Genomic DNA, 15,614 nt, shown 5'->3' with positions numbered 1-15,614 from the left:
CTCTTCCAGCAACGGAGATGGACTTCCACATAAACTGCGTATCTTCAAGATTTTGATGTATAAGATAAAGCCCGTCAAATTCCATCTATACCGCGATATCTGAATGGATTTGTAAAAAGGGATAAACATGGAAAGACCTGAGAGAACTCGGCGGTTTCTTCAAGAAGCCCGAGATTCTGTTTTCGACGGATAAAACCCGCGGGACTGTTGATGCAACTCTGAGCTCCTCTGCTGGTGCGGAGATTTCCGTTGGTTCCGAAGTTTTGATGCTTCGTTATCACAGCTCTCAGACCCTTGATCCAAGAATCTGCTTGTGTTTTATCCTTACATATCTACATATACAACAAACAGCACTGGATGAATCCAAGAAACAGACACAAAGACAAAGGAAAAAGAGGAAAAAAAGGGGGGGACATACGAGATCAAGCGTGTGTTCCCCGTTTGCATAAATAAGAGAAAAAGACTGTTCTTCCCGATCCAGCTGGAGTTGTCTCTGAAAGTTTGCCTATAACCAATGGAAGAAACATTCACCACTTCAAATCAGAAACATCTTCAAACAAGTTTTTTTTTTTATGGAGAACACAGCATGGAGTTTGTGCAAACATACAGTTCTCTGTCCTCGAGCAATCTTCACGGCCGAGCTCAATCTCAGCTGTCTTTCCTCCTGTCCTGAGTACCAAATCAGGTACTTCTCGTCCTTAGAAACAAAAAACAACACCAGGAACCATGACCCTTTAGCCCTAAATACCCTCCGAAGTGAGAAAGTTTTGATTTTTCTTATTTTTTCTCTACGTTTTTGGTGATTAGACATTAGAGATTGCAAAGATGAAGAATTTTACCATGGAGAGCCTGAAAGGACAGAACTTTGGCTTGCCCCTTCTCCTGCATTTCAGAAGATGTGCACCTTTCTTCAACGCCAAGATAGCCTGCAAATCATTGCATGTTTTTGTTCTGTAAGAAGCAAATCGTGTTGGCTCAATAGCTTCGCGTGGAGAAACGGAGACTAGAACACAAAATATGAATTGACATCTCAATCGTACAAGATCCTACGGATCTAAATCGCCCGAGAAAATGTTTCTCTTAAAACGATGAACATAAACCTGGGCTGGGAATTCCGAGCGACACTACAGAGATTTAGTGAAACAGAATAGTAAACTGTAAATGTCGAAACAGAAGTTATGATGGGATGAACACTGCCGTGTTCGAATGCTAGTGAAACAGTGATTCTCACAGCAGAGACAGAGATCCTGTAAAAATGGGAAATTTCTGCAAATGCTTAGATTTCTATGATTTCTGGAGCAATAAATTGCGGGAATTACTGCACAAAACAGCCGAAACCCATGAAAAAAAACACTTTATTTCCAAAAAAGAAAACAAGAAAACGGGAAAAGAGATAAAGAAGAACCCAATCAAAGCGAGAAAAGAATTTCAAGAACGGAAAACGCTGAACAAGAGGATTGCAGAGAAGATAAAACGTGAAACGAAATTAAATTACATACACAGAGGGGGGGGGGAAGAAATAAAATCATGGGCAGAAGAAAAGGAACCTGTTCCGCAGTTCTGTCGCACTGCACCGTGTCTGAGTTTTTGTGTTCGCCCATTACTGTGTCAGTGAGAGAAGAAGAAGAAGAAGAAGAAGAAGAAGAAGAAGAAGAAGATTTATGTGCGATTATTTTCGCTTTGAATTTTGTGTATGGAGTGTTTTAATAGTTTGGCCTCTCTTGTTTCTTACGTATTTATATGGGTAATTATTTTAGATTATTTTATCCCAACCACTATCGTTCGAATTCAAAGATTTTTAATCGATTAACTAAAATTACGATGCATTTTGTCATATTTATCGGCTAAAATTATGAGAAATTTATTTATCTATAACATTTATCTTTTATATTTTGCTTTAAAAATTCAAGCGCTTGATCGCAAATGATTTTTTACAAGACAATACCAATTTTCACGTGCAATTTTATTTTGAATTTGTAATGATTTAATTTATAATCTTTTTTATATGGAGTTTAAATTTACGTTTTAATTTAATTGTGAAGCTCTTAAATAATACAATATATATATATACAAATATTGCATGTTTAAATTAATCATAATTATAATTTAAGTGTCAATTAATGCATTTCAAATATGTAGATTATATATCTTTTTTATTTTATTTTATTTGTATATTATAATGTATTAGATCCATATTTTTCTATACAAAGTTGTATTTTACATTAAAAAAAATATTTAATAAATTATTAGCCATCAACTAATATTATATATGGAAATATATTTTTACATAAAATTAAATTATAAACTCCAAATAGGTGACTCCTAATTTAGTATATTTAGGTATAGTCTCCTATAGTAACATTAATTTTATTAATCACTCGTACTAATTTGGATTAAAAAATAGTAGATGGTGAGTTGCACGTGTGCAGGAAACCACATGGGTTACTTTCACATTTTGGTAACTTTCTTTTAATTATTACCCATTTCCTCCTTTTTTTTGTCCTTTTCTTATTCCACGACTTTGGCTTTTTTCCTTATCTTTATATTTATTTAAACCAATATACATTTTATTATTTTTGTTATTTTGTTACTCGACAACTGTCTACAAGACACTAAGACGACACTCACCCAACACTGTCGACCTTTTGTAAGAACCTAAGCAACAGATACAAACCAACCGTATATATGTATGTATGTGAATGCAAGAACCTACCAACATGTATACAAGTTAGATATATAACCCAATGAATGATACACGTTATATTTTATTATTAGTTTTATAAATTAATTTCCACTCATGTATAGTACAAAAGAAGAGTTCAAATTCTATATATAGTATTTTGTATTTTGAAATTTTAACCGAAAACCGATTCGATTTTTCGATGACCCAACAACCGATTTTCGAATCAAAATAAACCAAGAATGTAAAATTTAGAGTACGTTTTTATTACTAACGTTCATCTTATTTTTTTGTAGAGTGTCCTAATAAAACTTCCATATATATAAATATCTATAATATGATGGGCAATGATATCTTTTGAACGGACAAAATGATTAGGAGGTCGAAAATAATTGTAGGTGGAGAGGAAAGGAAATCAGAGGAAGTGGGATATTAACATTGCATTCACTCTTATGGTCAAAAGCTCAAGGAAAGCAGGTAATTATTAGATGCTTGTGCAAATACTTTATTTCCCATTCACAACGTAAATTCATTTCTATATTATTTTTCCTTCATTTTCATTTTTATACACGTATTAATCACATTATATTATATATTTGTAACAACCCCTTACGATTCAAAGATTTATAAAATCGAACCATGAAAATAAACTTTATTATAATAGTCCGTATTCTGCATGCAGTCTCTTCCATCATAATTTTAAACAGTGGAAATTAAATTTAATGGGCTCTAGCATTCATTCTATATATACGTTATCATGATCCATGTGTAAGTGGTCTTTGATTGACGTCAATGTATTTAGTGCGATAAAACAAGATGAGAAGTGCAAGAGAAAATAATCTGGTTTATGCAGGACAACGTTCTAAATCCTTAATTTAAAAATGTTAATATTATATTTTCAAATACTTTAACTAATATATTCTGAACTTTTTTTTTAAAGCTGACGAAATATATTCTAATTTTTAACTAACATATTGGTTTTATATTTTGATATAACAATTGAATTCGCTTTTTCCATTCCTGTTAGATACTGAATTTGATTGCAGTAATTTGGATCAAAATATTGGTTTTATATTTTCATATAATCAATCAAAGCACTGGTTTTTGCGCTTCATTTCGATACATCTTATTGTTAAATTATATGCAAAGTTTTTTTTATATATTGCAAATGCAATGCCTTCAACAATGACAAGTGCCTAATTTCCTAATACGCCTTTATTTTCACGTGCATGACCACTTCTTGCCCGTATATTATTATTCGATATTACCTATATACGTACCACCTAATCTTATTAGCAATAAATCATTTCATTCATAGTGTCTTGGCCTTTTTTGGTTGAACATTTACATTGCTGCGTTATATTATGTTGTCTGCTATTTTATCTGTGGATTTAAAATAGTATACATTTTCATGTTCGCATGTACATTTTACTCCACTTTTGTGATTAGGTCAAATTGATCTTTATTATGAATATACATGACATATGCAAAAAAAAAAAATCAGATTATTAAATATTCTTGTAAGATACAAATTGTACCTGTTTTTTTATTTATTTTTGGAGATTTTTTGCTACATGAATTTGGATTTCGAACCATATAAATTATATTGGGTCGAAGATCCAACAATTCATTTATCATAGAAGAAAAAAAAAATCAAGTAATCAATCGAAATATATATGGCTCATGTAAATCTATACTATTTTCCATAAATGTCAAAGTAGCATTCTAAATCTCAGTTACTAATTTTATTTAGGAAAATGTTGACTATGCGATCTCACACTTTTTTCAAACAAAAATCATTAACTGCAAGGTTTTCATTGACAATCAAAATACATATATATATATATACACACTCACGAGTTGATATAATTTAGTTTTGGATGCTGTGTCGGTTTTCGAAATTGTTATGTACTTATATAAGATACTCTATAAAGCCGCTTGGGATCTTATTAGATCTCGGTCTATATTATTGGATATTAATTATCGGTCCATGTACTTTGATACACGCGCTTCTAGAAACCGTATTAAATTACTCATTAATTAAGCTGATAATTTCCTTGCAGTGATGCATTGAACTGACACCCGGAATGTATGTACATGCTTGTGGATTATATATATATATATATATATATATATATATATAAAGAGAGAAAGTTGAATTATCATGGTACCGATCATGTATCGGAAAATTTGAAAATTTGATTCAAAACCCAAATCTAAATTCTTAGATTTTGCATATCCAAATTTTATATATTTTGCAGATATTTAAATATTTATAGATGTCCATAAGAGATGTATTAGACTAGATATTTAAATATTTGTAAATATGTTGAAATTAAATAATTTTTTTTTATAAAATGTATACCGGAGTACAAGTTGTGTTCTTATAACATGAAAATGTATGGCGCCACATGATTTTTGATTTAAAATAAAATTGGGAGTAACATGATTCACGAATGTACACTTTGGAGTGTTTGTATCTCGGATGAAGATTACACGTGATAATTAAATAGGCTCCCAAATGCGCGCGCATACACACACACACACACACACACACACACACACACACACATACATACATACATACATACATACATACATACATACATACATACATACATACATACATACATACATACATACATACATACATACATACATACATACATACATACATACATACATACATACATACATACATACATACATACATACATACATACATACATAAATGCTTTGCAGATGAAAATGAAAGTACTAGATTTTGGAAGGGTTAGGACCAAACCCTATGCTTAAGCCACATGACATGCTCCATCACTCTACTTGTTAAGTGGCTTTGGAACTTGATATCTTACTTTCCGTCTTTCATATGGCAGTTTAGGGTTTTAGATTACGTCTTTTTTTCCTCTAGACTTTTTTGTGTCATGGCTATATATATAATCTTTGTTAAAACCAATTTATCTACTTCTATATTGTTTCCAATTAATTTGATTTAAATATTGAAATTAGAAATTGATGACTAGTGTACAAGCTTGTCTACGCTTATATTGAGAATTTTACTTATCTCGTAAACTAAGAATTTATCGGACCGATCGGATATTTAAATACATCGTCAACATATCGAACGTTCATGACATTTCCGAGTTAGCTGAAGCAAAATTACAATTAATACAAACACATTTTTGGTATTGGATTAGGGTTTCCGATCGGATATTTAAATACATCGTCAACATATCGAACGTTCATGACATTTCCGAGTTAGCTGAAGCAAAATTACAATTAATACAAACACATTTTTGGTATTGGATTAGGGTTTCCTCTTGAAATTCTAAGCCCCCCCCCCCCCTGTAAAGTTGTTCTTTAACCCTTTTTTTTACAATCTTCCAATATTGTAGCCACGAGAAGAACGGGACAAAATAATAATTAATTTTGAATTTTATACAGATCCCATATATATATATATTCACTACGTATCATGTTTTAATGTTAAATTGGAAAAGGTTCAATGAGACACATTTATTTGAACCAATGCATTTCACCCATACAAATAGTCGGACATAGGCGTAATTGAATTGCATTCGCAGCATATTTGAATTCGATTTCGCTTGAACAAGTTGGTCTCATCCCATTAATTTGCAAAAGGTTTTTAATGTCAAAGATATAATACACACACATATATATATACACACAAAAGTTTTGTGATAATTTTATTAATAAGGTCGATCGACAATACAATAATTACGTTATCTCGTCGTTACATATCAAATCTTTTACATAAGATTGACTTTGCATGGAACCCGTCGGGGACATGTCGGACAGGATCGGCTACTTTCTAACATGCCTCTTATTGTTTGTCGATTAGGGCAATTCCAAAATGTCTTGTTTTATCTTCCAAAGGCATGTGTGGCATTCAAACAACTCAACCAAAAAAAAATGTTTTTATCATATTAAATGAGCATAATTATATCCTAAATTTTCACATTCCGAATTCAGATATATATCATATTGAAATCTCAGTATTAGTTTATCGTGACTCGTGACTGATAATGTTAAAATAATGGGTGATCATTGCATTGGTGTTCTAATTAATGATGCGTACCTTGAGATACTTATGGAACTTAAACAAAATAAGTTCCATTAATTAAGTTTTTTTTTTGTTAATGGCCATTAAATAAGTTTAGTAAACCAAATGGGGAAAAGGGCCTAAAAATGTGCACTCGTACAGAAGGTACTACCACTACATAAACATATAAACCGTTATTAAAATATATATATATATATATACACTCGATTTTTTTTTTGTGTTAAATTTACATGAGACTCATAAGTTTTATAATTAAAATATACATTCTTATGTCCCTATTTTGAGATTGAGTAATTTGAAGGAAATTTAAGATCGTTATTTTTTCTTTCATCTGATAATTTCTTGCATAGTTTAATTTATAATCCAAAATTTATTGGAATGCAGTTTAGTTCGGGCTTGATTAAAAATACAGTTTCTGCGCAAAAATTATGAGCTTGTATATATATATATACACATAACTGTTATATCCATTAAATATAAGAAGTTAGATATGGAAGAAGATGGGACAAGTGACAGTGAAGTATGGTGGCAATAATTTGATGCCGTGCCATGAATGTAGATCTTACAAGAACTAATCAACTCTTGTGTGTTCCATATGATCTCATATATATATATATATATATATATATATATATATATGTATATATATGTTCTCACAACACTTTTGTTTCTTACAATTAAACCCTCGTGATTTTTTTTTGTTCTTGCAGATATCACAGATGAATGAATGACTACTAACCGACGGCTACTGATGTCGTTTCTTCTCCATATCCATTCATCCATATATATGTCGTCTTGAATGAGCTCATTGATGATGGACATATAGATCGATCTCTGTTATCAGATGCATTAGGCACATGTGTATGTAAATGCCAAAGTATATGTATGTATATATGTATACATTGGTGAAATTGTAGGGTAGTGTTTGTTCACAACATATATGTGAAACATACACACAGCCCATGTTAGTGGTTAGGTACTGAGTGAGGGAAATGGAGTGTTATATGATTTGTCCTAATGGATCCAAGGCCAACGTCCCTTTCACTGATCTTCTTTTACTCTTTAGTGTGTTTTTTTTTTCTTTCGATTTTTTCCTTTCAAAATAGCACTTTTACCAACCGTAATGAATCCAAAAACCTATATCACAAAAACAATCACTAGCAAACATATACATATATATATATATATATATATATATTGGAATTGATATATATAAAAGGCTTGTTGATTCAACCGAAAAAAATATAATATTAATCATATATATGTATATAATATTCAAGAAGACTGACTATGACTATCACTAATAGCCAAGAAATAATTTTAGGATCGTGTTGAGTCATAGAAAATCACATCAAACAAACAGGAGCCGACAAAATGTAATTTAAAGCTAGGGTTAGATAAAAATGATGTTAATTGATTTGATGATAATATATAATTTCGATTTAATCATAAAAGAAAGTCACATTTTGTGAATTCTGAGTTTGATTATCTAGTATTTTATATCACGTATTATGTTATCTTTGAATCGAAGTTGTTGGTAGTATAACGTTATTCTTTTAACCTTATCCGAATGATTCTATATATGCGTTACATATAGAACCGACAACGCCTACAAAATTAGAAACGTAACTGAAACCCTAGTTGATGTGATTCGATTTCTATCAATGACCGGAACGACCAAAATATTGAATTAATGGACATATGAAATAAAGTAGAATTATAAATAAAGGAACATTGAAATTCAATAACGAACCATGCATGCTTCTCATGGTAGCAAGATCATTCCTAATTAAGGTGGGTTTTGTTAGAAAGAATTCAAAAAGATTGGAAGAATATTTTTTTTTGTATCATTAATTTCAAATGAATTATTAACTCATACGCTACATACAAGTTTCTACGTACCAAATCTCACTAAACCGAATCAAACCGGTCTAAACCCGCATCATATGAATTATGGGCTTAATCTTTCTCAAGGACATGACGCATGGTTCGGTAATAATAGAGTTAACGAGAAGTGCACAGTTTGGTTTTAACGATGAAAGCTTCTTATCAAATGATTTATTTATTTGTATAACGTTATATAATGTTTAATAATTTCACTCGAGTGATTGTTACGGTCGGGCGTATATTTTTGTTGAATTGTCTCCGATTTATATCATTTTTAATTGTTTTGGTCCAAAAATCGTACAATTATTTATTTCCATTTAATTATTGTAGTTAATATGGTTTTATTTTTTCGGTCCATCTCCCGAAATTAAATTGACTTAGATCGATGGTAAGTTTCAACTAATCGTTATTTGTTTATGTATATGTAACATGTATTTTATGATACCACAATAACAAGAAAAATGGTGGTGGGCACTTAGGACCAATCAAATTATATAATGAAAAAGTAGTACTAAAAAAAATATAAATAAATTTGACCACCAATAATACAATTTTCATATGTCACAAGACTCAACAACACATGAATACGACTTATTTTATTAGCTCCTCATTTTCCAATTTGTCAGTCCGTTTTTTACGGACTAGAAAAATTTTAAACGAACAAAAAAATCAGGATGTCAAAAGGATGGAACCGATCCGACCTCATATGTAAATTGGATCAAAAGGTTCGACAAAATTTTGAATTAACGAAAAAAAATTTACAAAATCAAGTTCGGGATCCGGTTCTTCAAGATTCCGATTTCAAATTCGGGTTCGAATCACAGATGGTTGGATTATGGTTTTTTTTTTCAATTTTTTTAATATCGGTTTTTTGAATGGATTCGAAAACCCAATGTTTTCAGTCCCACAAATTCAAATCCGAACCCAATTATTTTTTCAGACGGGCTGGCCGGAGCCCAAATGACACCCCTTAAAAATGAAAACGGTTCATAACCGATTCACAAATGGGCCTCAAAACATACCATATGGGCCTGGGCCTGGGCCTGGGCCTGTGATGATACAGTATCTCCAATTCAAACCCAAGGACTCGACGAAACAATATCTTTACGTAACGGTCCATTATCCTCCAAAAAATTTGGAACTATGAAACTGAAAGAATACACGGAAAAAAAAATATGATACAACCGGTCCAAAGGGACCTCTCTCTCTCTCTCTCTCTATATATATATATGTGCGTGGTTCCTTACACAAAGCCACAGAAGAAGCCAATGTACAACAGATACAGTTTAACAAAAAAGATTCAGAGGATTTACATGTAACATGTTTCAGTTCCACAAAACAGAAGATGAAAGTCCAGTTCCTATATGCTGTCTTCCACGGCTCTTCTCTTCTTGTACGGCATGGACCCGATGAAGTTGTTCATCTCGGGCCTCGGCCTCGGCCGAGAAAACGCGGATCTCTCGCTCGGTTTAAACTCGGGAAAGCGGGTTTCATCTGTCTCCGCATTGCCTGAAGAACAGCGACGAGACTGCGTCTCAGAATCCAAATTCTTGTCAGTATCTTCTGAATCATTCGAACCAGTTGAGGAAGCACCTTCCCGATGAACTGTGCGAGACGTGAGAAAATCTGTTGTATCTACATTTATCCGAAGAGATTCTAGATCGTTCGCTGCTGGGACCGACGCCTTCCTCGCCAATGGATGAATCGGTGCAAGCGTTTTTACATCATAAGCTGAACCATTGACTAAAACCGTTGTCCCAAAGAGCTTGAGGGTTCGAACAGTTGATTCGGGAGATGACTCCTCGGTATGAGATGATTCATTCCCGTGGAATACGAGAGAGAGATGGTCGTCTGCAGATGAATTGGGCGAACTTGAACCCGTGAAACCCAAAGGCTCTGACCCGAGAGCTGATAACACTGACGTGGGAGACTGGTTTTCGTCCTCAGAGACCAACTTCGATCCATATCCCTCCGAGATGGTTTTACAAGTGGGGAGTATTAACTTCCTAGGATAAGGATGAACCGGCTTTCGCTTCGGCCGTGGAGGCGGAATTTCAATGGACTCATCAGAGGTAACACCGCAATCACGAGCAACCTGTTCATAACATAAGAATTTAGACGTTGTTCGTGTAAATAATCGCCCTTGATTCGCCCCCGAAAAAAGATTGAAACTTACTCAAGTACATTGTCGTGTAAAAACAGAATGGGGAGTAAAAGGGTGGGGTTTTTTTTTTTTTGTGGAACAAGAGAAGTAGAAACCTTGGTAAAGAACTTCTGAGCGTGGCTTCGAATCTGAACAGCTGTCTTTGTTCCAACATGTTCTGTTCCACGGAAAATCATAACGAATTCACATCTCTACGGAATGTAGCCAGTCCTATTATTCTATTCGAATCGTATAAGGGTTAATATATATATATATATATATACCTTGTATGCATCTCCATGCTCGACCGTACAGCTTCAAGGCGTCTACAAACTTCATATGCTCCTCCTCTGTCCATTTCTCTCTCTGTTTCGTGATGGTGTATGGCTTTCTTGCCTATTATTACAAGAGAGAGAGAGACCCAGCGTCTGAATTCAGACAGAACAGATCAACAAATAGGACATCCAATCCAGAGAAAAGCAAGGCCAGTACCTTGAGGTTGAAGGCCTTTGCACACGAAATGGGCTCATCACAAAGCACATTTTCCCCACTCGAATGGATCATTCTACACTGTTCCTATACGCAGAAACCCAAGAAGAACATTTTGGTTCAGCTACATCACTTTTTGGTTATAGAGAATGTTTCGACTGGCTGCTTCCAAGGCCAAGGCATATGAATTGAAAGACAACTTGTTCACAAAACTCTTTTGAATTCCTAATAAAGATCGCAACTTTCTCTCTCGTTCTGGGTACAAAGCTCGAAACTTTCTCATCCTGCAGCATCTTTTGAACATTGCGTATATTGCGGAAACAGAACTAAGATCAGAAGTAGAATAAAGCAGTAGAAACTAAGACTGAAGTTCGAATTTCCCTAATCAAATGGTGACAAATTCAAACGTAATCCATGGATATTTAATTAATCAGTAATCACCCAAGCAAAGATCAAAACGGTTAAGAGAGAAGAAGCGTCCAGACAAACATTCGAGAAAGAAGTTAACTCAGCTTGTCTGAAAGCCAACAGTTCCCAGATTTAGGCAAATCTAAACTCTATCTTCAAATGACAAAAACATGAAGCCAAACAGTACGATTAATCCCCAAAAAATCTAGCCCTAGTGATCTTTTGGGAATTATTTCAGGGAAATGAAGAAGAAGAAGAAGAAGAAGAAGAAGAAATATCTCATACCTGAATTTCCATGGCTGCAGAAGAAGTCTTGAAATCTCGGAACTTAGAAAGAACAAAACCCAGAAAAGACCCTGGATTTACAGTTCAACGATGGAACCCTAACTTCGCTCCTTCTTCCCCTTTGGCTGCGTTTCGTGACCACTTAAAATCTCACAGCCGCAGAAAACGACGTCGTATCACAAATCGGTTCCTAATTCCGGGAACGAAACCGTTTGTGGTTTCTTGAAAGGCGAAGAGGTATTGCTCTTAACGGCGGAATTCTCCCCGGAAAAACCGAAAACCGGACTGTAATTCCACCGGAATACCACTGATCTGAGACGGAGAGAAACGACGAGAAAAGACGTCTTTGAAGATATGTTCAAGAGAAACAGAGTACCCAACGAGGGAGCGGTTATGGTTGCTTTTTAAGAGTAGGAAGAAGAAAGGGAGGAGCTGCCACGTCAGCTTCTGGTGCTATTTTTGCAATTAGTATTATTTTTTCAAATAAAAAGAGAGAGGTCGAGAAAGAAACCAGTTCAATCTTGTGGCCGAGGTCCAAAGATGTCCGACACGTGGCGAGTGTATGTTTCATCGCACCCGCTTTGTCTTTTTTGAAGAAGATATTATCTTTTCTTTTTATCCATCTGAAAAATGTTTTGTAGCCACTCAAAAAACATAAAGGTCGAGCATCACGCGAGGTACTCACGCGTGGTGTTCACGCTCCAAATGAAATGTTCATTTCAGGGTAATTTCTTGTTCCGCGCAACTCAAATCAATTATTATTATTTTTTTACAATTTTCCCATAAAAGAACTGTCAACAGCAATAAAAAAAATCCGCTTATTCGAAATAATTATTAGGATATAAAAAAATTATGCTATAATATTTTTCTCTCTAGATTTATAATCTTTAGACTAGACTCAAAGATCCAGATTTTTTATAAAAATATAATAAATGTTTCTTAGAGGTAAAACAAATAAAAATGAATTTATTCGAGTGAAAAAAAGTAAGCATGTACTAATTTTGATTTTGGTCAAAAAGTTTTTCCGTCGAAGAAAATGTAAGACCTCATGGTCTTTGAAAAGCCGTATGTGGCCACGAGCGCGAGTAATAAAGAAACATATACTCGAGCGTGGTACGAAAAAAAAGAGCAGACAAACGGATATATTTGATTTAAAATAAAATTCTTGGGATATTTTATGTGAACGACAAAAATCACTGAAATATCTGAATGTCTTTTCTGAAAATAAAACGAATTTAACATGACTTTTCAATAATTTTGCGCTTTATTGCCACGTCAGCAAAGTGCCTTCTCGAGGCTCCAAAAGGCGGCCACGTGGAAGGAAAGAGATGGAGAAAGAACGGGATATGGATTATTAAAGGCCACTCGATTTTGCTATGATCGAGCTCTTAATTCAGATTTAATTACGACCACTCGTTATACTTCATTTTCTTTGGACCGACTATGCATATAACCTATAATCCACTAAATAAAGACAATTAAAAGGGTTTCGAGTATCGATAAGTGATGTCATAAAACCCGATTAAAAATTGCTTAGTACTCTGTAATATGTGATTTTAACATTGTGTAATTATTACGGTTTTCAGTTGGGAAGATTTCGAATATTTTTAGATCTATAGGAAGATTGTAATTTCCATTGGCTAGTTGACTTAAGAGTTTGTGAAGTTTAGTTGGATGGTTTGGTTAACAAATCCCAATTTTAGAGATTTATTGAAATTACAATGATTTAAATCACTTTTATCGAGTTTAATTTTAAAAAACAAAATCAAAGAATCATGGAATCATAAAATTGTCAAGAGATATGCACGATACCAAATAATAAAAGGAGAGGACATAAATCAAATGTACGGAAGAACATTTTTACTTTGGAGGTGAGAGAGCATACATTAGATTTATATTCAAAAGCAAATTTTAAATTTGATTTCTGATCTTATATTAGGTTTGTCACACATGTCTTCAAAATTGCCTTTAGATTTGATTTGTGGCCCATCTTACATTATGGTTTACAGTGGTCCTAACCAAGCTCACACTGTCATTTATTTAAATTCATTCATTATCAATAACAATAACAATAACAATAATAATAATAATAATAATAATAATAATAATAATAATAATAATAATAATAATAATAATAATAATAATAATAATTACTTCACATTTTGTTAGAACTTAGCTTCCACTCCTATGATTCTAAACACGGTGTGTGGGTTTTTTACAATGTCGAAATCCTATATTCTTAAAATTATTCAATTTATATATATTTCTCTTTTGAATTTTGGTCAGATTTCTTTTCTTTTTTAGAAGTTTTGAATAAAAGTTTATTTGATTTATTTCTATATACGTTTTAGTACTATAAATAATAAATATTTCATTTTTTGTCACAGTTATTTTTTATTTGATAAAAACTATATATATATATATATAAAATCTTGAAATTGGAGTGTGGTATGAGAAGAACCATTGTTGATAAAAATCAACTTGTAAATACTGAATATAAAAAAAAACAAAAACCATTGTTTTTTTTTAATTTAAGGGGAAAAAAGCAAAATATATGGTGAGTTGAGTGGGGGGTATTTTTGCTATATTGCCGAGTTGAGTTGGTGGTGTGAAATTTGGCATGGGAAAATGAGAATTATACCAATCGACCGACGGGGACCATCACACAACGAAGAGCATGTGACCTGTGGACGTTGACCACTGTTTGGATATGCACAAAAAAAAGTTTTTTTTTTTTTTTCTGTTTTACGCATTTACAAAAACTATATTCTACATTTGTGTAGTCAAACAAACCGACTAAAAAACATTTTTTTAATAAAATTCCGTAACTATTCACTCAAAATAATCAATTATTTTTTGCAGTCGATTTCATTTTTAATGAATCAATTTGGATTAGAAACAAACTTATATATTGCGACATATTCACGAACATATAGTGTACATTTTTAGATAAAATCTATTTAAATTACAAAAAATTCTGAAAAATTCAGACCGACTTATCATTGTATAATTACTTATTTTGACATATAGTCTATTGTTTTTCAATCCTAAAATGTAGGTGATAAAAATGGGAATATACAATAATATAGGGGTTGAAATGAAGTTCTCCAAAATATAAAATAGCATAAGTTATTAATCCCCTCCGCAACTGCCTTTTCACCTACTGCGAGTTGTCCCGTCTTTAATATCTTCTCTGTCATTGACGAGCAGATCACCTGTCCTTTGACGATCTTCGCTTCTCCGCCGGAAAATCTTTTCACGTTTCGATATCCGGTGTAGGGGGAGGAGTTCGGATCTGATCGGTTGAATCTGTTCTCGCTTTGTGGCGGGAGGGAAAGCACCATGGCGTTTGACAAGATCAAGGTGACCAATCCCATCGTCGAGATGGACGGTGAGATCTCTCTCTCTCTCTCTCGCTGGCTTCGGATATCTCCTTTACTGCTTTTCGAATCCATTGGCGATGATGCGGATTCCGCTTTTTGTTTATTTCTAACGATGTTTTGTGATCCTTCGAATCTGATTCGATGGGGCATACGCTTGGGAATGTGTAATCTGGTTTTCTTCCATGCCCAGTTCATTTTTTGCCTGTACCGTAATCGTGCTTATGTAACCTTTGGTTCCCCCCCCCCCCCCCGGCA

General features: G+C 33.4%; 3 protein-coding genes across 3 annotated transcripts in view; 1 reads left to right on the top strand and 2 right to left on the bottom strand.

Moving 5' to 3' along the window:
* Window positions 1–1,708, bottom strand: part of LOC104805657 — a 4,993-nt gene extending 3,285 nt beyond the window's left edge. The window contains 7 exon segments of the mRNA XM_010530295.1: window positions 1–2; window positions 4–42; window positions 138–332; window positions 419–505; window positions 608–697; window positions 840–926; window positions 1,548–1,708. The exon segment at window positions 1–2 is cut by the window's left edge and continues 609 nt beyond it. Of these exon segments, the coding sequence (XP_010528597.1) occupies window positions 1–2; window positions 4–42; window positions 138–332; window positions 419–505; window positions 608–697; window positions 840–926; window positions 1,548–1,601 (554 nt within the window). The 5' untranslated portion in view covers window positions 1,602–1,708.
* An 8,046-nt stretch (window positions 1,709–9,754) lies between these two features.
* LOC104805656 (protein REVEILLE 2) lies at window positions 9,755–12,363 on the bottom strand. The gene is made up of 5 exons (XM_010530294.2): window positions 11,977–12,363; window positions 11,287–11,370; window positions 11,079–11,190; window positions 10,911–10,972; window positions 9,755–10,746 (listed from the first exon to the last, which is right to left on the bottom strand). The coding sequence occupies exons 1-5, from the start codon at window positions 11,986–11,988 to the stop codon at window positions 10,012–10,014; spliced, it is 1,005 nt and encodes a 334-aa protein (XP_010528596.1). The 5' UTR covers window positions 11,989–12,363; the 3' UTR covers window positions 9,755–10,011.
* Window positions 12,364–15,134: 2,771 nt separating this feature from the next.
* Window positions 15,135–15,614, top strand: part of LOC104805654 (cytosolic isocitrate dehydrogenase [NADP]-like) — a 3,971-nt gene continuing 3,491 nt past the window's right edge. The window contains exon 1 of the mRNA XM_010530293.1: window positions 15,135–15,367. Within this exon, the coding sequence (XP_010528595.1) occupies window positions 15,319–15,367 (49 nt within the window). The 5' untranslated portion in view covers window positions 15,135–15,318. The remainder of the gene's footprint in view (window positions 15,368–15,614) is intronic.

The sequence above is a fragment of the Tarenaya hassleriana genome, unplaced genomic scaffold (genome assembly GCF_000463585.1).
Source record: "Tarenaya hassleriana unplaced genomic scaffold, ASM46358v1 Cleome11, whole genome shotgun sequence".
Lineage (NCBI taxonomy): Eukaryota > Viridiplantae > Streptophyta > Magnoliopsida > Brassicales > Cleomaceae > Tarenaya > Tarenaya hassleriana.
The sequence above is the reverse complement of the archived record's forward strand: the minus strand, read 5'-3'. Positions and strand labels throughout refer to the sequence as shown.